Genomic DNA, 23,871 nt, shown 5'->3' with positions numbered 1-23,871 from the left:
TATTTCATCAACATTTTCTCTATTTTCTACAAGAGGAGGAACTGCAAGTAAGAATTTAAATGTAATGTGTGGTTTGGTATATCCTGTAATTACGCCTAATACAAAATATTTCGGCTTTACTGCAGTAATGACTTGATCAGGCCGACAGAGACCACCAGACGCTGTCTAACGTGGCCGGAACTTCCGGTTCAATAAAAGTTGTCAACAGTTCCCTAAAGACAAGTGAACATGAAGATAATGTGAGAGATGCACACTACTCCTATTTTTCTTGCAGAGAGAGCGAGGGGAGAGAGGAAGACAGACAGACAGGCAGGCAGGCAGGCAGGCAGTGCAACGGAAGCAGAAGTGGAAAGTTAGAATGTTTAGATGTTGTGGTTAACGTTGGCAAGCGGACCGTCTGAACTTTTATAGTAAGAAGTGTAAAGTCCCAGGATTAGGGGCTAACCATCCTGCAAATGAATGTAATAACCACAGTCAGCTCTTCCTCTCGGCTGCTCCGCAACAAGCTACGGGTGTCAGTCACGACCGGGGCACCAGGGAAGAGCTGCTAGCGCAGGGCGGAACTGGAACGGGACTACAGCCGACTCTTTGCACTTCTGTCCGGGCAAGCCCTATACCCTGAGCCCCGCCCGCTCTCAGCTCTACGGGACATTATTACTTTAGGCAAGCCTGAAAACGGCAACTACGACCGACAGAGCAATGTGCAATGGGGTTGGCTACTTTTGACTACTTTTCCAACTCTCTATAAAGTCCGATCATATTTATTTTTCTTTCTAAAACGAGCTGTTAAAGGCTATGCAGTATCTGACTGTCAGCACGTCATCATCTAATAGTTGATATGAACTAGATGTGACAGGCACGATTGGAACCTTAAGAACCATACTACTACTACTGCTTCTTGCGCTTCTGAAGGCTGGTTCCAGAACACGGTACGTAATCTCCGCCCTGAAACAAACTTCAAGAAGGAATACATACTTCTTAGTAGTGTCATGAGAGATGGAGAAGAATAATTAAAATGTTTAAAGTGCCACAGAACAGAGAGGGAGATACTTAAAATTGAAGGACAGTCAGAAAGGATCTTGTGGAATGGCACAGAATGCGCTAAGGCGCACATAGAGGCTCATTTGTAATGTAACTGACGACGTCACTAAGCGGAATTAATTTGAAGCAGGTCTATGAGAGATTTTTGAACATATAAGAATGTCTTATTGTGTGGAATTAGTTCTAATTAGTATTGGTTTTTAGCCACTTCCCAAAAGTGCCTTTTGCGCAAGCGTGTATCTAACAGATCAGCAGACAGGCCAGCTGACAGACAGACAGACAGACCAGCAGACAGACAGACAGGCCAGATGACAGACAGACCAGCAGACAGACAGACAGACCAGCAGACAGACAGACAGTCCAGCTGACAGACAGACAGACAGTCCAGCTGACAGACAGACAGACATTCCAGCTGACAGACAGACAGGCCAGCTGACAGGCAGACAGACCAGCAGACAGACAGACAGACCAGCAGACAGACTGACAGGCCAGCTGACAGAAAGACAGATAGACCAGCAGACAGACAGACAAGCCTGCTGACAGACAGACAGACAGAGCAGACAGACAGACAGACCAGCAGACAGACAGACAGACCAGCAGACAGACTGACAGGCCAGCTGACAGACAGACAGGCCAGCTGACAGACAGACAAGCCTGCTGACAGACAGACAGGCCAGCTGACAGACAGACAGACCAGCAGACAGACAGACAGGCCAGTTGACAGACAGACAGACACGCCAGTTGACAGACAGGCAGACAGGCCAGCAGACAGGCAGACAGGCCAGCAGACAGGCAGACAGGCCAGCTGACAGACAGGCAGGCAGGCCAGTTGACAGACAGACCGGCCAGCTGACAGGCAGACAGACCAGCAGACAGACAGACAGGCCAGCTGACAGACAGACAGACAGACCCGCAGACAGACAGACAGGCCATCTGACAGACAGACAGATAGACCAGCAGACAGTCAGACAGGCCAGCAGACAGACAGACAAGCCTGCTGACAGACAGGCCAGCTGACAGACAGACAGACAGGCCAGCTGACAGACAGACAGACAGGCCAGCTGACAGACAGACAGATAGACCAGCAGACAGTCAGACAGGCCAGCAGACAGACAGACAAGCCTGCAGACAGACAGGCCAGCTGACAGACAGAAGTATCTTAGAACCTTCCTCCACTAAAATGTACTTCCTTCTAGTCTGTAAATGACAGTTCTGACTGTTCTATAATCCTATTATTGTGTGCCTATAAATGTAGTGGAAGATCAGTACAGAAACCTATTGTTACAGAAACCCCCTTGTGTTGCTTTCTTTTAAAAAATTTCCATTCTAATTCCTATCTGTTTTTCCTTCAGTTAGGAGGCTAGACCTGTGGTTTACACCAGGTTATGACAAATAACCCTTTATTTAAATACAGTTAAGTTTAAGCTCAATTAAGAAAAACAGAACCATGGAGGCCCGAACTGCTAGGTTAGTTTATTAGATGTCCTAGTAACATTCTGCTTTACTTTATCATGACCCTTGACCTTCTGAGTGGGCTTGATGATCATATCAGATTCCATGTAAGAAATATTATACATGCTTATGTGGATTTTTGAAGTCTCTGCACTGAAGATCCATTGCACTGTTTCTTTCCCCAACTCTAAACAGTCAGTACTAGGCTAGACACACACAGCTAGTCCAGTGTTGTGTAATAGCTGCTGCCTGACACTCCCTGAGTGGTTCTGTTTTCTCCAGCTAACAGAGAGGGAGGGACTTAGTCACACACAGTCTGAACCTGACCTAACAGGTTTGGTGGCTTTATAGAGAGGAGTATTAAATGGGTGGGTCAACACTGGTCCACGGGCTACACTAGTTGGTCAGTTGGTCAACACTGGTCCCCAGGCTACACTAGTTGGTCAGTTGGTCAACACTGGTCCCCAGGCTACACTAGTTGGTCAACACTGGTCCCCAGGCTACACAAGTTGGTCAACACTGGTCACCAGGCTACACTAGTTGGTCAACACTGGTCCCCAGGCTACACTAGTTGGTCAGTTGGTCAACATTGGTCCCCAGGCTACACTAGTTGGTCAATACTGGTCCCCAGGCTACACTAGTTGGTCAGTTGGTCAACACTGGTCCCCAGGCTACACTAGTTGGTCAGTTGCTCAAGATTAGTTGTAGGAAACTGTAGAAGAAACTACTGATTCTATATATACACTCACCTAAAGGATTATTAGGAACACCATACTAATACTGTGTCTGACCCCCTTTCGCCTTCAGAACTGCCTTAATTCTACGTGGCATTGATTCAACAAGGTGCTGAAAGCATTCTTTAGAAATGTTGGCCTATATTGATAGGATAGCATCTTGCAGTTGATGGAGATTTGTGGGATGCACATCCAGGGCACAAAGCTCCCGTTCCACCACATCCCAAAGATGCTCTATTGGGTTGAGATCTGGTGACTGTGGGGGCCATTTCAGTACAGTGAACTCATTGTCATGTTCAAGAAACCAATTTGAAATGATTTGAGCTTTGTGACATGGTGCATTATCCTGCTGGAAGTAGCCATCAGAGGATGGGTACATGGTGGTCATAAAGGGATGGACATGGTCAGAAACAATGCTCAGGTAGGCCGTGGCATTTAAACGATGCCCAATTGGCACTAAGGGGCCTAAAGTGTGCCAAGAAAACATCCCCCACACCATTACACCACCACCACTAGCCTGCACAGTGGTAACAAGGCATGATGGATCCATGTTCTCATTCTGTTTACGCCAAATTCTGACTCTACCATCTGAATGTCTCAACAGAAATCGAGACTCATCAGACCAGGCAACATTCTTCCAGTCTTCAACTGTCCAATTTTGGTGAGCTGGTGCAAATTGTAGCCTCTTTTTCCTATTTGTAGTGGAGATGAGTGGTACTCGGTGGGGTCTTCTGCTGTTTTGCCCATCCGCCTCAAGGTTGTGCGTGTTGTGGCTTCACAAATGCTTTGCTGCATACCTCGGTTGTAACGAGTGGTTATTTCAGTCAAAGTTGCTCTTCTATCAGCTTGAATCAGTCGGCCTATTCTCCTCTGACCTCTAGCATCAACAAGGCATTTTCGCCCACAGGACTGCCGCATACTGGATGTTTTTCCCTTTTCATACCATTCTTTGTAAACCCTAGAAATGGTTGTGCGTGAAAATCCCAGTAACTGAGCAGATTTTGAAATGCTCAGACCGGCCCGTCTGGCACCAACAAACATGCCACGCTCAAAATTGCTTAAATCACCTTTCTTTCCCATTTTGACATTCAGTTTGGAGTTCAGGAGATTGTCTTGACCAGGACCACACCCCTAAATGTATTGAAGCAACTGCCATGTGATTGGTTGATTAGATAATTGCATTAATGAGAAATTGAACAGGTGTTCCTAATAATCCTTTAGGTGAGTGTATATTGATTCTAAATTCTGTAGCTGAGTCTAAATCTGTATCTATTCACTGACTCTGTATTTCTGTGCTGTGTCTGATGTGTGTGTGTGTGTTTGTGTAGATGAGTGGAGGCAAGAAGAGGAGTGGCTTCAAGATCACCAGTGTGACATCTGGGGAGGCCCCACCCCCTGCCAGCTCCTCTAGCCAATCAAGTCACTCCCCTCAGTCCTCCAGCCAAGCAGCAGCTTCTTCCAAGCCTGGCTCCTCCCACCAGCAAGGAAGCTCTTCCCAGCCAACAACTCCCCGCTCGCTTAGGAAATACAACTCCCACGATTCCACGGGGCAGGGCTCCAGGTTCCGAGTCGTCCGATTGGGACAGGGCCATGGAGAACCCTATCGTCGGGGGCGATGGATCTGCACTGATTTCCTGGAACGAGAGGAAGGGGTGGGGTTTAGGCGGGTGATGGACAGTATGAGACATGCACACTCTCTGGAGTCACTGGAGGGGATTGGTCTAGAGAGGGTAGGGGGAGGTGCTGGGGGCGGGCTGTTGGGGCACATGCCCGCTCTCAGGGCGGGAAACCTTGTCCACTCCCAGGGCACCACCCACTTGCTGGCCCAGCCAATAGGTTCCGAGGGGGAGGGCTTTGGAGGGTTCAAGCCTCTTTTTCTCCACAGTGGCCCACCCTCCCCCACAAACCTGGACCGATCAAATTTAAGGGTGGTTGACTCAATGCCCCCTCCGCCGAGCCCTCGCCCACGGAACATACCCCCCCCTTTACGACTGGATGTGGATGCGTCCGGGAGGGTGAGAGCAAACGCATCACAGACCATAGACACACATCCACACCATACATACACATCCACACCATATATACACATCCACACCATACACACACCCACACACATCTACCCCATCCACACATATCCAAACCATACACACACATCCACACCATACACACACTCACACACATCCACACCATACACACATCCACACACATCCACATCATACACACACCCACACACATCCACCCCATCCACACATATCCACACCATACACACACATCCACACCATACACACACTCACACACATCCACACCATACACACATCCACACACATCCACATCATACACACACCCACACACATCCACCCCATCCACACACATCCACACCATACATACACATTCACACCATACACACACCCACACACATCCACCCCATCCACACATATCCAAACCAAACACACACATCCACACCATACACACACATCCACACCATACACACATCCACACACATCCACATCATACACACACCCACACACATCCACCCCATCCACACACATCCACACCATACATACACATTCACACCATACACACACCCACACACATCCACCCCATCCACACACATCCACACCATCCACACACGTCCACTCCATACACACACTCACACACATCCACCCCATCCGCACACATCCACACCATCCACACACATCCACTCCATACACACACTCCCACACATCCACACCATACACACATCCGTATCATACACACACCCACACACATCCACCCCATCCACACACATCCACACTATACATACACATTCACACCATACACACACCCACAAACATCCACACCATCCACACATAACCACACCATAAACACACATCCACACCATTCACACACATCCACACCATACACACATCCACACACATCCACACCATACACACACATCACACACCACGTCACCACATCAGATTAATGCTAGGATCTCTGATTCACCTATTAAGAGCTAGTAACGACCACTGGAGTGAAATAAGCCAGTTAACTTGGCCTCCGTTTGCCACGTTAATAATACATCAGACTAATCAATGGAAGATGGGATTAAAAAATAACAGAACAAAGTTATAATGAGGAGTAGGGGTGTAACGAACCGTTTGGTTCGGCATTTGCTGTGATCCGAATGAATATTGTTTAGTTTTAACTACGCACATTACTTTTTTGTGCAAAATAAAAATTCTAAACTTAGAGTTTCCCTCCAGAGATGGATTTTGGACTGAAGCAACTGAAGCACCATAGCACGTGCTGCCTCATAAATATGGTAAACGCTAACAAGAAGCCAGATCTTGAGGACCCTCCTGTATCATTCAGGTCTCCCTTTGGGAAAACGTAATAATAAATCAATAAACTCAAAATTAAAAGACATGGTGGAATTGCTGCTAGTTCACATTATTAATATTTTTTTCTATTTTACTTAATGCTTACTGCGTAGATGTTACGGCCATGTCATAAGAATTTCACTGCTCAGAACAATGCTATGTTATTTGGTGCCTTTGACAATAAAAAAGTTTGATGTCATGTTTTGCATGCCTTTTTTCCACGGTACCAAAATTGTACCAAACCGTGACAAAGTGTGCAGTGCGTACTGAACCGTGAATTTTGCGTACCGTTACACCCCTACTAAGAAGGTATCATTGCTGTTTTTCTAATAATCTGAAATGAGTTTGAAGGGGAGAGCACTGTTAGAAGTGTTGTATTCTTGATTAGCCTATCATTAGTTAGATTAGCCTATCATTAGTTAGATTAGCCTATCATTAGTAGCTAAATTACATACTCCTGGTTTGATGTAGGAATGAGAGCTAGTATGTAATGAGAAGAGATGATTGACAACAATAAGTTAGTTACCAGGCCTGCAAGAGTGCACGTCAGGGCTATCTCTCTCCTGTTTCCCTAATCACTTAGCCACACACCCAACACACCCCTGTCTGTCCTCCCTCGCCTGCTCCTCTACTTCTGAGTTGCTGTTTGTGGCTCCTTTCCTAGCATTGCAGCATTGTTGTGTCAGGTATTAGTTATTTTCATGATAATTGGGACTTGTTCGTATTCAATATGTTATAAATGTATGATGATTTACATAAAACTTTTTCAGTAAGGGATTTTTCGTGATGTTAAAGATTTAATTGTTGTTTCAAAGTTAGACTGTATGAATGTTAACACAAAAAACACACACAACACATAGAAAACACACATACAAATACATAACACTCACACATAACAAACACACACTTTCATACATTCCCAAGATGAGGTTTGTTGATAGCTTCACTTTGTCACACACACTCTACTCTTTCTCTCTTTCACTCTCTTATTTTTCCCTCTTTCTCCCACCCTAATCTCTAGTCTCTGTTGAGAGTGTCTCATTCCCAGCCCAGTTCCCCCCCTCTACAAGGGAAAGATGGTACGTTCCTGCCCAGTCTGACTCCTATCCAGACTCCTTCTGCCTGGTCCATGTTTGGAACGGGGGGGGATTTCCATCTGCTGGGAGAGGACAGGTATGGGCACTACATTTATAGAGAAAACGTGTGTGTGTGTGTGGATTGGACCTCAGTCATGTTTGTGAATTGTTAGATGGGTTGTTGAGAGCTGTGCTTGTGTGTTCTGCTGTGTGTGTGTGTGTGTGTGTGTGTGTGTGTGCGATGGTCTATATCAGTTTCAGTAGCAGTAGAGTGCCAAATACCCCACAGAGGGTTAGGGTGGGGCATCCAGAGGTGTGTGTCCATGTGTTTTGGGACCCTTGGCTAGAATAGAACCGGTGTGAAAGTGTCAGTTTCTCTAGTCAGCCATGCCGACTCCACGCCAGGCTCCAGTTTCTCTGCTCACAATAGAGAAATAAGGCAACTACTGCTGCACTTCACAGGTCACTGAGCAGATTCACAGCTGTGGCCTAAATACTACAAGTTTTAATGCAATGCACCTCTGTCACCTAGTGACGTTGTTGCCATGGTCACTAACCCGAACCCTATAGATGCTTCAGTTATATTGATTACCAGAAATTGAACGCTGGATACTGATTTTAAATGTGGTCAATTAATGTTGTGTCTAGGATACACTGTAGTGGCTTGGTAATACAACAACATTGCTAAAGTTATCTAATATGGAGTATAAAACTACATCATCTGTCACGGTTCAGGAAGCAGGACACAGACACAGAGTGGTGGTTGAAATCCATACTTTTTATTTGGCTCAAAAGAAACAAAACAAACCAGCTGGCTTCCGACTATGGCCCCCTGTCCAGCGCAGAGATGGGGGCATAGTTGTGTCCTGACATCTTCACGTCATCCAATAGACTTTGAGAGATGGAAATGTTCTGAATAACATTCAAAGCAGTTTTGTGATTAAATGTACAATCATGACACCAGAATGGTGACTTCAGTACCAGGTTTAGTGTAACAATACTCACACTAACCATGTGATGGCAATTTCTAAAATCCAAATAGTTGTATGAAAATGGTAGGTAAGACAGGAGAAATCAATTGCGCAATAAACGGTTTTAATCTTGCTTGCAAGGAGAAAGTATACAGGTTACAAAGTAACGGTGGATAGTTTCTAAATAAAAACATCATTTCGACAGTATTTATTACATAGGAAAAAGGGGTGTGGTAAGATGCTGCCATCTGTTTCATGTCAATCAAACACCTTTCCCTTTGTTCTATCACACACGTCAAATGCTATCTTCCCCCACCTTATCCTTCCTGCCATAATGTCTACTGTAGTGTTTACCCAAAGGGGCCAACTGACCTTACTGCCCCCTTGCTGTATCTTCTCCTATCCTGTCCTAAAACCCATTGATCTCCATCTGGACAGACAATAGATGTCCCCTATGCAAATACCAGATCCCACACATTCCTGTACCTATCTTAACAGTGGGACTCCATCCTTTATACAATGTATTCTCACTGAGTAAAGAAATTTCCACAACAACCAAAGGGAGAATGTCATGCCGAGGCATGGCATTCTGATAACACTCCCCAAGTGACAGGTGCAGCTCCCCACCAAAACTCTGGGTTCAAAACTTGGGTTCCTTTTATTCTTCTGTTCTCCCGCTGCTTTTCTCCCCCCTCTGTTTCCTACAATCAAAATAAAATTAACCTGCTCCCACAAATATCAGACCAATGACCGATATTTGGGGCCAATATATATTTCAGATAATTGTATTTTATTTTATTGTTAACATAGTAATTGTAAACAGAACAGTATAAACATTATATTTTGAAGAATAAAGTGCAGGGTGCTCCTAGCAGCATTTCTTGTGAGCTTAAATTTCATATAGATTCCCAAATCAGGTACATTTTACTGTTTATAACCTTTGTCAGGTTTCTTTCCTGTAAAGATTAATGAATAAAGTAAAACTTTTCTGTAACTTTAACTTTTCTGTGGTGTAGCCATCTTTAATGAAGAGAAAGTTAAGAGGGTCAAAGAATTTAAATATGTTAAATTATTTGAGCACAAAAATGTTTCACTTATTAGCATTGGAAACCCATTGTGTGTAAGTTTGTTCCAATTTTATGAACATAATGTATTAACACGGTAACAGGGAACCAAACAGCATTATTACTGGCAGAGTATTTCTGGTATTGTGTCATGCTTAGAGTATGACCAGCCTTGGTATAAGAAACGTATGATTTATGTCATGTCAAGTTTTTTGCTAATCAGTTCACCAAATTAACAGTAAACAAATAAACTTGTTGAAGTTACACTAGCTATTGCATTCAAATAACGTTTAGCTAATTATTTCAAGACTCAATGTTAGCTGCTGGTGTAACACTCACATTTATGTAGTTTGCTAGGCAGCCTGTACAGTAAAGTGCAAACGATAGGCAACAGAATTTCCTCACAATGGAGGTGAAATCTTTAACGTTAGCAAAGTTGAGGTTACTTTTGCTAAACCTAGCTACCATCATGTAAAAACCTAAAAAAAAAAAAGAAATACAGGCAAGTATTCTGTTCTATTTTAATTGTTACCATACTAAGAATGTTAGCTATCTAGTTGCATTCACACTGCATATATACATTCAAATGTCAGCATTAGCTGCAACAAAGAGCATTAGGCAGGGACATTTGTGTATCAGATGTGGCTGATTTATCATGTTTGTCTTATTAAATGGGGGTCTGGAAAAATTGCATTTCAAAGTCTGTTTTTCTGCTAATAGGTTACACCAAAACAGGATTGACAGATTTGTTATAGTTGAATTACACTGCCTGGTTAAATAAAGCGGTAACACTTTACTTAAAATTCATATGGTTAATTAATTATATAAAATTATACTTAGAATGCAGTATTATAAGCATAGCTACACAGACTCATGAAGACTTGTAATTCCATATATCAATACTCATAATGCAGGGAGTTCATGTTTACTAGCTCATGTAACGCTAGCTATTTGGTACAGCTACATAGTAATAGTATGATGTTAATCCACACATGTAGGGTACCCGATTATTAGGTTAATGAAAATCCAAATTGTTCTACAGGAGATATAGCAGCTGCTGTAGCTACTACTAGTAATAGTGTCATATAGGAGCTGGCTATGTAGCTAATGTTTGTGTATTTGATAACAATGTAGCCTCATATAATACCAAATTAAATGGCTTCCTGCTTATTAGTAGTATTCCTGACCAATTATATGAATTATAAATGTTTATAAGAAAGATTATATGGTAGATGGTCATGTGACTCAATTGAAAATTAACTGGAGGCGAATATTTCGCCTAGCCACACTGTAAACACTAACGTATTTCTTACTCAAATGTTTCTAAGTGTAAGTTACACTAAGTGTAACTCAAAGTTAGATAAATTTTCCCAATAACTTAAAACATTTATGTTTGACTGACTTTAACTACATTTTTATAAGTTTAAAATGAAAATGTTCCCAGCATTCTCTTCAAGTTGATATTTTGGAAATCTTTTATTATCCTTTTTTTGCATGTACTTTGACTGATTAATTCATCTTAGCTACACAAACATCAAACAAATACATTTGTCTAAAGTAATCCAATCATTTAGTCAAACATATTTGTTGCACCCACTACTGAAATGATTGTAACAATTACATTAAATATCCATCTTTGTGTCAGACATTCTGGTTCCAATAGGAATTATGCACTCCTTTGCAAGCCAATGCCTTGTGGGTAGCTTTTTAACTCTGCCGAAGTTCCCAGGATTTCCAGAAATCTTAGCAGAAGTGTTGATTTTAATTTAGAAAATCTGGGAATTTCCTTTAAGTTATGAATGTTTTTTGAACATGACTATCTAGCCACTGTGCTAGGATTTCAATCTGACATTTCACAGCATATTTTGACGGCATCTGAAATGAATAGTCCATGGGCTTACAATACTTTAAAATAAGGATTTATGAATATGTTAAGGATTCACAGTTTAATATTTTATAACTGTTGGCAAGAAATTGACAAAAGTAATAAATGTGTTCAATAACCATGTCTCAGGCATTAACAAATAAGTCATGGGTGGTAACTCTAGAGTTCATTTAAAGGGCAATGCATATTGGGAAATTATTTTATTTTATATTGTTATGTACAGTAAACTTGAAAGGAAAATTAAAAAAATCTTAACTATTAAGTTCCAATGAATTGTAATTTTTAATTAATTACTTACTTAACAAAATTAAGTTAGTTGACTTAAATATTTTGATGTAATCAGTTTCCACAAATTTTTTGAGTATTCTGAACTTATTACGTTTTACAGTGCACCTTTACTTCACTAGCCACTTTCTGCTTTCTATGTATCTACACCGATCAGCCATAACATTATGACCACTGACAGGTGAAGTGAATAACACTGATAATCTCGTTATCATGGCACCTGTCAGTGGGTGGGATATATTAGACAGCAAGTGAGCATTCTGTCCTCAAAGTTGATCTTTTAGAAGCAGTAGAAATGGGCAAGCGTAAGGATCTGAGCGACTTTGACAAGGGCCAAATTGTGATGGCTAGGCGACTGGATCAGAGCATGTCCAAAACTGCAGTCCTTGTGGGGTGTTCCCGGTCTGCAGTGGTCAGTTCCTATCAAAAGTGGTCCAAGGAGGGAAAAGTGGTGAACTGGCGACAGGGTCATGGGCTCACTGATGCAAGTGGGGAGCAAAGGCTGGCCCGTGTGGTCCGATCCAACAGATGAGCTACTGTAGCTCAGATTGCTGAAAAAGTTAATGCTGGTACTGATAGAATAGTGTCAGAACACACAGTGCATTGCAGTTTGTTGCGTATGGGGCTGCGTAGTCACAGACCAGTCAGGGTGTCCATGCTGACCCCTGTCCACTGACGAAAGCACCTACAATGGGCACGTGAGTCAGAACTGGACCACAGAGCAATGGAAGAAGGTGGCCTGGTCTGATTCATGTTTTCTTTTACATCACGTGGATGGCCAAGTGTGTGTGCGTCGCTTCCCTGGAGAACACACAGCACCAGGATGCAATTTGGGAAGAAGGCAAGCCGGCGGAGGCAGTTTGATGCTTTGGGCAATGTTCTGCTGGGAAACCTTGGGTCCTGACATTCATGTGGATGTTACTTTGACACGTAGCACCTGCCTAAGTATTGTTGCAGACCAGGTGCACCCTTTCATGGCAAAGGTATTCCCTGATGGCACTGACCTCTTTCAGGAGGATAATGTCCCCTGCCACAAAGCAAAAATGGTTCAGGAATATTTTGAGGAACACAACAACAAGTTCAAGGTGTTGACTTGGCCTCCAAATTCCCCAGATCTCAATCCAGTCAAGCATCAGTGGGATGTGCTGGACAAACAAGTCCGATCCATGGAGGCCCCATGGATCTGCTGCTAACATCTTGGTGCTAGATACCACAGCACACCTTCAGAGGTGTAGTGGAGTCCATGCCTCAAGGGGTCAGGGCTGTTTTGGCAGCAGAAGGTGGACCTACACAATATTAAGCAGGTGGTTATAATGTTATGGCTGATCAGTGTATATACCAGTGGAGAACCCTGACTATTGAAGCTAAGCCCTCAGCGGGAAAAGATCTGACGTCATACATGTAGATAGAGAACTTGGATGCCTGTATGTGCAGAGCATGACTTGAGACCTTTCTTATGCAGACCTCTGTAGGAGAAGAAATTATTTGATGACAGTGTCAAACGATCCTAAGTCACGCCTCGACTGTGGCTCACAGAAGGAGCACATGTACACAATAGTTGCAAATATCGATATCAGGACCCATGTTAGAAGAATATAAGGTTGTGACGTTTCAAATAAACATTTGCCAAAACTAAAAATAAATTCAACAACAAACTACTCACACTGATTCAAGACCACAGGCAGTATATGCTGTCTGAGGAAGGTTGTGCTGTATTTGATGTCCAGTATGCAAAAATTAAAAAAATGCACCTCAACAAGAAATGTCATGTACTCAGTACTTCCAATTGCAATGTCATTAACTTTGGTTTTACCACACAACCAGTGATCTAAAGTTGACATTTTTTACACATTCTATTCAAAATGATATGAACCAGATGGCAACAAAAACAATTTGTGATTGGTTGATTATACTGTCATTCCAATATGCTGCTCTAATTGTAGTCAATGTCAATGATGTTGGCTGGTGCCTTCTATTCAAAGCCTGAGGGCCTAGCCAATGAGCGTTGAACATAATTAGATAATTTTTACCAACATACTACCAAAGAACAATTCTGATTGGATATATTTTTTTGGGACATTAACCCTTTTTCCAAAACAAACTGAAGAAATTCAATAGGAAGATCAGGACAACATTTTATTAGATCAATGAAAACCAAATTGAAAAATAAAATATATAAAAATATATACCAATCTGGATCTGTCCTTATACCAGTGAAACACTGCAACTAATGTGACGATAGGAGGAAACCTTTTCCAAATTGTCTGTGTTGCCAGATAAAACTTAACCTCAAACTCCATTCAATCCGCACAAAGTTTTTTTAATGTTTCAGATTTTACTTCTATTAGCCTAGAATTACCAACGTGGTCCGTTTGGAAAACGTATACTGTTATATGTAAATGTGACATCTGATTTCATATGATATATTACATTACTTTAGGTTACATTACAATGCCCTACCAAAACTTTTAATACATTATTAAGTGGCTAAAATGTTACATCTGTTACGAACGCTAGACAAACATATCATATGTTACGAAAACGTATAATATATTATGAATTTAAATAAAACCAGATGAGTGTCCTACCCACTGCTCCATACAGAGCTATTCGATTTGGAAGGACGAGTACTGGCCTTACCACGATTGCTAGAATATGTAATAAATGCATTTTAAGGTTACAGTTAACATTAGGTATCACATCACTGGGGTTAACGTTAGACTTAAGGTTTGGGTAAAGTTTAGGTATCACAGCACTGGGGTTAAAGTTAGACTTAAGGTTTGGGTAAAGTTTAGGTATCACAGCACTGGGGTTAGGGTTAGGTATCACAGCACTGGGTTTAAGGTTAGGTAGAACAGAACCGGGGATAAGGTTAGGGTTTATGTTAGGTATCACTGCACTGTTTGGAACAGTGTGTAGTGCGTATGTGGATCTGGACATGGGTTCGAATCCCTGCAAATCCCTTTTTTTATTTCTGGATTATTACACTAATGTTACATAATATATCTTAGGAATTTGTCTGTTAAAGATTTTCAAAAAATAATTTGTTGTATTCCAATGAGACCAGGCTGGAAAAGTGAATTTGTGAAACAAACAAAGATGACTGGTGATGGGACCATCAGTTTAGGGTATGTACTGTCACTAAAACATTATACAGTCAGGTCCAGAAATAATTGGACAATGACACAAGTGTTGTTATTTTGGCTGTTTAGCAAAATGTATTAAGCAGGTAAAAGGTCTGGAGATGATTCCAGGTTTAGCATTCGCAGTTGGAAGCTGTTGCAATGAACCCAAAACATGCGGTCAAAGGAGCTCTCAATACAAGTGGAAAAGGCCATCCTTAGGCTGCAAAAAAATCATCAATCAAAGGGATAGCAGGAACATTAGTAGTGGCCAAATCAACAGTTTGGTGCATTCTGAGAAAAAAAAAGAACACACTGGTGAGCTCTGCAACAAAAAAAGGACAACAGTGGTGGATGATCGAAGGATCCTTTCCATGGTAAAGAAAAACCCCTTCACAACATCCAGCCAAGTGAAACACTCTCCAGGAGGTAGACATATCATTATCCAAGTCTACCATAACGAGAAGACTTAATAAGAACAAATACAGAGGGTTCACCATGAGGTGCAAACCATTCAAAAGCCTCAAGAATAGAAAAGCCAGATTAGACTTTGCCAAAAACATCCAAAAAAAGCCATCTCAGTTATGGAACAGCATTCATCTGTACTAGAATGATGGGAAGAAAAAAGTATGGAGAAGGCTTTGAACGGCTCATGATCCAAAGCATACCACATCATCTGTAAAACTCGGAGGATGTATGATGGCATGGCCATGCATGGCTTCCAATGGCGCTGAGTCACTAGTGTTTATTGATGATGTGACAGAAGATAGAAGCAACCAGATTAATTCTGAAGTGTATAGGGATATATTGTCTTCTCATAAAAATGACCCAAAACAGACTGTGAAAGCAACCCAGGAGTTTTTTAAGGCAAAGAAGCAGAATATTCTTCAATGGCCGAGTCAATCACTGGATCTCAACCCAATCGAGCATGTACTTCAATTGCTAAAGACAAAACTTAAGGCAGAAAGACCCACGAACAAACAACAACTGAAGACAGCTGAAGTAAAGGCCTGGCAAAGCATCACAAAGGAGGAAACCCAGCGTTTGGTGATGTCCATGCATTACAGACTTCAAACAGTCATTGCCTGCAAAGGATTTTCAACAAAGTATTAAAAATAAACATTAAAGTTATGATTGTGTTAATTTGGCCAATTACATTTGAGCCCCTGAAATAAGGGAACTGTGTATTAAAATGGTTGCAACTTCTAAACCTTTAATTAAAAACATTTGTTCAACCCCTTGAATTAAAGCTGAAGATTTGCACTTCAATTGCATCTCGGTTGTTTCATTTCAAATGCATTGTTGGTAGCGTATAGGGACAAAATTATGAAAATTGTGTCACTCTCCAAATATTTCCGGACCCAACTGTATAAGCAATATACACTGTAAAAAAAAAATACAGTTAACTTTGAGGTCACTAACAACGTAAATATATGAACATGACGACCACAGCAGAGCTAAGTATTATATACAGCTCTGTTTCATTTTATGCAAGTCCAATTACAAGTCCAAGAACAGTTTTTGTCATGGTAATAATCAATACTGTTTTTTGCCCAGCCCTAGCTAGCAGGCTAATGTTCATCATTTCTAGCAGGCTAACTAGCTACCTGGCTAATTTTCATAATTTCTCAACTCCAAGCTTTTGCCTTTTTAGCTAGTATTGGCTGTTTGAATAGCAGCAGCATCAGGGGGAGTTAATTGGCATAGGGATTTCCTTGTGCCGCTGTGTTCCTGCAACATCTCTGGCAGGGCGGGTGTCTCTGACCTGGCCATGCTTAAGGCAATGTGAGCAAGCATTGGCTCACAATGATTTCCTGGTTAAGGGAGGGGTCTAAAGAAGCAGACCATCTGATTGGACAGGTTTCGGAGGAGGCCTGTGGTGATCTATGACTCTCCCAACTCTGTTGTAGCGGTGGCATGAGTTTGTATAGTGGGTGAAAAATAGGGTAAATTTGAAAGGAAAAAATGCTATTGATGTTTATTTAATTTAGGCTAAATTATTATTATGTTTTTTGATTTTCATTGAGATTTGTCTGTCGCCTTTAATGTGTTTAATGTTGGATAGATTTACATTTTATTTTGTTTCTGTATGCTATAACAAACTATAATAAAAATATTAAGACTGTATATGAATCAATCACATAATTTAGCCAGTGTGCATGTTCCAAGTTCCATTTGGCCAGTGTGGGGCATGTCTTGACACACCTACAATTTATTTACTCATCAAAACCCTTTTGCTGCCATTGCCAGCCCTGCGCTGGCCATTCTTGGTTGGGAAAATTACTGGAATATTTCTGACACACCCTGGAACCTATAATAGCACATGTTCTAACATTCCAATGTCTCTCTCTCCCTCTCTCTGTCTTGCTCTTTCTTGCCCTTTTTATCTCTTTCTCTTTCTGCCTCTCTGTGTTTGTGTTGTAAATATCAGCCCTGTTTCTGCTTTGTTGGTTGGTGGATGTGTGTGTATGTATAGTCTCCCAGCCGAAGTCTCTGCTGTGGTGACATCTAATCCTCCAGTCAATATTTATCTGATACAGCAGCATGGGTGGGGGGCAGGGAGGGGGTTAACACGCACCACAGGTCAGAGTGTGTTGATCTGGGAATCTAATCAGCATACTCAGAGGGAGTGGGCTCCAGAGAATGCCACAAGCCCTCTGATTGGCTGACATACTGAGTGGGTGGGGTTTGGAATTAGTTTGTGTCTGTGTGAGGAGGGGCAGAATAGGGCCAATATGAAAACACTACTTCCCCCATTGACTTTGCAGGAAACCACCCTTTTCCACCCTATGGAAAAGTGAATAAAAGATTAGTCAATGAGACGTGTGGATCGAATCAAGATTTAATCTGAATTATTAAAATCCACAGCCTAATGTCATCCAGACCCAGACTGCCAGATGACTTTTAATCGTAACCCTGTTCCAATCTGCCAGATGACTTTTAATCCTAACCCTGTTCCAATCTGCCAGATGACTTTTAATCCTAACCCTGTTCCAATCTGCCAGATTACTTTTAATCCTAACCCTGTTCCAATCTGCCAGATTACTTTTAATCCTAACCCTGTTCCAATCTGCCAGATGACGTTTAATCCTAACCCTGTTCCAATCTGCCAGATTACTTTTAATCCTAACCCTGTTCCAATCTGCCAGATTACTTTTAATCCTAACCCTGTTCCAATCTGCCAGATGACTTTTAATCCTAACCCTGTTCCAATCTGCCAGATTACTTTTAATCCTAACCCTGTTCCAATCTGCCAGATTACTTTTAATCCTAACCCTGTTCCAGACTGCCAGATGACTTTTAATCCTAACCCTGTTCCAATCTGCCAGATGACTTTTAATCCTAACCCTGTTCCAATCTGCCAGATGACTTTTAATCCTAACCCTGTTCCAATCTGCCAGATTACTTTTAATCCTAACCCTGTTCCAATCTGCCAGATTACTTTTAATCCTAACCCTGTTCCAATCTGCCAGATGACGTTTAATCCTAACCCTGTTCCAATCTGCCAGATGACGTTTAATCCTAACCCTGTTCCAATCTGCCAGATGACGTTTAATCCTAACCCTGTTCCAATCTGCCAGATGACGTTTAATCCTAACCCTGTTCCAATCTGCCAGATGACTTTTAATCCTAACCCTGTTCCAATCTGCCAGATTACTTTTAATCCTAACCCTGTTCCAATCTGCCAGATTACTTTTAATCCTAACCCTGTTCCAGACTGCCAGATGACTTTTAATCCTAACCCTGTTCCAATCTGCCAGATTACTTTTAATCCTAACCCTGTTCCAGACTGCCAGATGACTTTTAATCCTAACCCTGTTCCAATCTGCCAGATGACGTTTAATCCTAACCCTGTTCCAATCTGCCAGATGACGTTTAATCCTAACCCTGTTCCAATCTGCCAGATGACGTTTAATCCTAACCCTGTTCCAATCTGCCAGATGACGTTTAATCCTAACCCTGTTCCAATCTGCCAGATAACCTTTAACTTTTTCACACCTGACCAATTAACTTTAACCCTAATCCCGTCCAAACCCGACAAATAACAATTATCCCTGACCCGGCTTCAACCAGTTCTTTGTTCTGCTTTAATCTGGGATAGAGGCTCATCTTGCTGGTTTATTGGGGTTAACAGTCATCAGGCAGGCTGGTTGGGGTTTCGTTGGCAGGCTGGTTGGGGTTTTGTTGGCAGGCTGGTTGGGGTTTCGTTGGCAGGCTGGTTGGGGTTTTGTTGGCAGGCTGGTTTGGGGTTTCGTTGGCAGGCTGGTTGGGGTTTCCTGTAATCTGACTGACTAGTTGGGGTTAGTTATGAGGATCTGGGGTAGCTGGCTAATCTGGATGACATCTGACATGGCTCCAAGACAGGATGTATACTGTACTGTAGTTAACTGGACATGTTCTCTAGAACATAATTTGACTGTAGGTAATCTGGCATGGTCTCTAGAGACTAGTTAGACTGTAGGTAGTCTCATGTGGTCTCTAGGGATTAGTTTGACTGTAATTAGTCTTTCATCGTCTCTGGAGACTAGTTAAACAGTAGTTAATCTGGCATGGTCCCTAGAGACTATTTAGACTTTAGTTTATTTGACATGGTCTCTAGAGACTAGTTAGATTTTAGTTAATTTAACATGGCCCCCTCAGACTGGAGCTAATCTGACATAGCCCCTGTAAAGTGGAGGTAGTCTGACATAGCCCCCTATAGACCGGAGCTAATCTGACATGGTCCACTTTAGACTGGAGCTAATCTGACATGGTCCACTTTAGACTGGAGCTAATCTGACATGGTCCACTTTAGACTGGAGCTAATCTGACATGGTCCACTTTAGACTGGAGCTAATCTGACATGGTCCACTTTAGACTGGAGCTAATCTGACATGGTCCACTTTAGACTGGAGCTAATCTGACATGGTCCACTTTAGACTGGAGCTAATCTGACATGGTCCACTTTAGACTGGAGCTAATCTGACATGGTCCACTTTAGACTGGAGCTAATCTGACCTGGCCACCTCTAGACTAGAGCTAATCTCACATTGCCCTAACAGAATGTTTAAAAACTGGTGTCACTATACCATTAAATACACACACTAACCCACACTAACCTTAACCTTAAAATACACTCACACACACCACCACACTAAATACACACACCACCACACTAAATACACACACACACCACCACACTAAATACACACACACCACCACCACACTAAATACACACACACACACCTCCACACTGAATACACACACACACCTCCACACTGAATACACACACACACACCACCACACTAAATACACACACACCACCACACTAAATACACACACACACACACACCTCCACACTGAATACACACACACACCACCACACTAAATACACACACACCACCACCACACTAAATACACACACACCTCCACACTGAATACACACACACACACACACACTAAATACACACACCACCACCACACTAAATTCACACACACACACCACCACACTGAATACACACACACCACCACCACACTAAATACACACACCACCACCACACTAAATACACACACACACACACCTCCACACTGAATACACACACACACACACTAAATACACACACCACCACCACACTAAATTCACACACACACCACCACACTAAATACACACACACCACCACACTAAATACACACACACACACCACCACACGAAATACACACACACACAACCACACTAAATACACACACACTACCACACTAAATACACACACACCACCACCACACTAAATACACACACACCACCACCACACTAAATACAAACACACACCACCACACTAAATACAAACACACACCACCACACTAAATACAAACACACACCACCACATTAAATACACACACACACCACCACACTAAATACACATACCAATTCAAACTCACAATATGCTAAAATGTTTTTTTTGTGACTTCTTTGCAGTGGATCTAATAGCAGCATGATTGCAATTGACAACAAGATTGAGCAAGCCATGGTAGGTATCTTTACCCCTAATTTACTGGTAATGACATTAGCATTTGGATAAACCTGTTGTGCTGTTAAAGCTGTATATGGGTCCTGGATGATGCTTGGCTAAAAGCTGTTGTATATCAGATTACACTGCAGGACTTGTTTATTGAAGCAGTCTCATTGGTATTCCGTTACAGGCAGTAAAACAGTGTTTTCCAAACATTTCCACCTCGGTACCCCTTTCAAAAAAACAGATTTTACCATTATAAAATATATGCTATTAGTATAACTCAAATATTGTAGTTAAATACTGCCTTAGATTTTTTTTATCCTTAAATTCTATGTAGCCTACTAGAAACTGCTATACATACATTTATATTTAAAATATTAAGTTTTTCTTTCAACTGTCAACATATTATCAGATTCAACCAGTACAAATGGTCTGTTATTTTGAGGCATTGTCCCTCCCATACACCATACATCTTGTACAATCATTATCCTCTTTAGAAAACATACCTCTATAATTCTTATAAATATCGCTTCTGTCTGGCAGATGAAGAAGTGGTACCCTCCCTCCCTTCCATATGCTGTACAAAGCCATGCCATTATCTCCACTCTAACTAGAAATAGCTGACAGCAGGATTCATGTTAAAACTGCATACAGTTCACTCAATGTCTTTTCAACTGAGAAAACAAATTATAGCCATGTTAAAAAATGTATACAGTTCACTAAACTTTTGTTAAATTGAGAAAACAAGCACTGAATAGGATCGGGAGCCATTATGCAACCTAAATCACATTTTATATATTTTATATAATCCCAACATTTTGTTTTACAGGTTTTAAGCTGGTCAACCAAAAGTAACAGAATGTTCGCAGATTAGTTATATTGCTTTTAACCATTTCAAAGATGCACTCAGATTTTTGGCCACTGGTTTTAAAATTAGCACTGTCATGCAAAAGCTGTTCTCCAAAAATCAGGTATGTTTTTTGCATAAATGTACATGGACATAAGTATTCAGACTCTTTGCCATGTCAGAACAGAAACCAAGCCATGAAGTCCAAGGAACTCTCTGTAGACCTCTGAGAGAATTGTCTCGAGGCATAGATCTGGGGGAAACATTTTGAAGCATTGAAGGTTCCCAGGGGTACATGGGATCACCCATTGAAAGGTCCCAGGGGCACAGGGTTCTATCATTGAAAGTTCCCAGGGGCACAGGGGGCTCTATCATTGAAGGTTCCCAGGGGCACATGGGGCTCTATTATTGAAGGTACAAATTTTTTGATTATTGATTAATCCGAAAAAATATAATATTCCAGGATTAACAACATATTATTTATTTATCGTACAGTACAAATCAAAAGTATAAACACACCAAGGGTATTCAAGGGTAGAATAATAGTGAAGACACAAAACTATGAAATACCGCATATGGAATCATGTAGCAACCAAAAAGTGTCATGTAGCAACCAAAAAAGCAAATCCAATTTCATTTATATTTTCCATTATTCAAGTTGGACACCATTTGCCTTGAACATAGCTTTGCACACTCATGACATTCTCACTATTGACTTTATAAGGTAGTCATCTTGAATGCTTTTCCAACAGTCTTAAAGGAGTTCCCACATGTGCTGAACAATTGTTAGATGATTTTCATTCACTCTGCGGTCAAACTAATCCCCAACCATCTCAGTTTGGTTGAGGTCGGGTGATTGTGGCCTGGTCATCTGATGCAGCACTCCATAACTCTTCTTCTTGGTCAAATAACCCTTACACAACCTGGAGGTGTGTTGGTCGTTGTCCTGTTGGAGAACAAATGATAGTCCTACTAAGCACAAACCAAATGGGATGGCATTTTTTGGCATAGTATTGTGGTAGATATGCTGGTTCTCAATAAATCACAGACAGTATCACAAGCAAAGCACCCCCACATCATCATACCTCCTCCATGCTGCACAGTGGGAACCATGCATGCAAAGATCATCAGTTTACCCAATCTGAGTCTCAAAAACATATGGCAGTTGGCAGTCGAATTTTGACTCATCAGACCAGAGGACAGATTTCCACCAGTCTAATGTCCCTTTCTCGTATCTGTTGGCCCAAGCATGTCTTTTCTTCTTATTGTCCTTCAGTAGTGATTTCTTTGCAGCGTTTTAACTATGCAGGCCTGATTCACACAGTCTCCTCTGAGCAGATGCTGTTGAGATATGCCTGTTACTTGAGCAGATGCTGTTGAGATGTGCCTGTTACTTGAACTATGTGAAGCATTTATTTTAACTGCAATCTGTTTTGCAGTTAATTGCCAATTTCTCTGAACTTGAACTTTTTGAATTTCTCTACAGCAGAGGTAACTGAGAGTCTTCCTTTTATATGACAGTCCTCATGAGAGCCTGTTTCATCATAGCGCTTATTGGTTTTTGTGACTGCATTAAAAAAAAGTTTCAGACTTCTTGACATTTTTCAGAAAGACTGACATTCATGTCTTCAAGTAATTATGGACTGTTGTTTCTCTTTGCTTATTTGAGCCATTCCTGCTGTACAGACATGATGAGGACACTACCTTTTAACAACACACCTGATTGACTCAAAAGCATTCCACAAATAAACATGTTACTTTGTTACTATTGTGCAGAATAAATATTTATTCTACCTGTTATATACAGGTAGAATAAATACAGGCTGTTTATTCTCTTTATTTATGTTATTATTTATTATTGTTAACTATGTTACAGGATCTGGTGAAGACCCACCTGATGCTAGCAGTCCGTGAGGAAGTGGAGTTGTTACGGGAACAGATTAAAGAACTCTCTGACAGGAATGTCCAGCTGGAAAGAGAAAACTATATACTCCGAACACTGGGGCACAGAGACTAACACACACACACACACAGCCCAAATG

The 23,871-nt window shown here is 41.6% G+C and overlaps 2 protein-coding genes across 5 annotated transcripts; both read left to right on the top strand.

The window, feature by feature from the left end:
* Window positions 1-199: 199 nt before the first annotated feature.
* Window positions 200-23,871, top strand: zgc:153012 (uncharacterized protein LOC777626 homolog). 4 transcript variants are annotated; one of them, XM_010867889.5, is made up of 5 exons: window positions 200-929; window positions 4,556-5,242; window positions 7,611-7,762; window positions 20,946-20,997; window positions 23,706-23,871. In XM_010867889.5, exons 2-5 carry the CDS (start codon window positions 4,556-4,558, stop codon window positions 23,844-23,846), a joined length of 1,032 nt encoding a protein of 343 aa, XP_010866191.1. In that variant the 5' UTR covers window positions 200-929; the 3' UTR covers window positions 23,847-23,871. The 4 variants fall into 4 exon arrangements, with proteins under 4 accessions (XP_010866191.1, XP_010866192.1, XP_019900441.1 ...); XM_029117679.2 differs by lacking the exons at window positions 20,946-20,997; window positions 23,706-23,871 and adding exons at window positions 3,832-3,888; window positions 17,424-17,673 and having other exon boundaries at window positions 847-929; XM_010867890.4 differs by lacking the exon at window positions 20,946-20,997 and having other exon boundaries at window positions 23,706-23,798.
* LOC114830308 (extensin-like) lies at window positions 17,868-19,190 on the top strand. The gene is made up of 2 exons (XM_029117677.2): window positions 17,868-18,926; window positions 18,963-19,190. The coding sequence occupies exons 1-2, from the start codon at window positions 17,890-17,892 to the stop codon at window positions 19,036-19,038; spliced, it is 1,113 nt and encodes a 370-aa protein (XP_028973510.2). The 5' UTR covers window positions 17,868-17,889; the 3' UTR covers window positions 19,039-19,190.

Source organism: Esox lucius, chromosome 24 (assembly GCF_011004845.1).
Source record: "Esox lucius isolate fEsoLuc1 chromosome 24, fEsoLuc1.pri, whole genome shotgun sequence".
Taxonomy (NCBI): domain Eukaryota; kingdom Metazoa; phylum Chordata; class Actinopteri; order Esociformes; family Esocidae; genus Esox; species Esox lucius.
The sequence above is the reverse complement of the archived record's forward strand: the minus strand, read 5'-3'. Positions and strand labels throughout refer to the sequence as shown.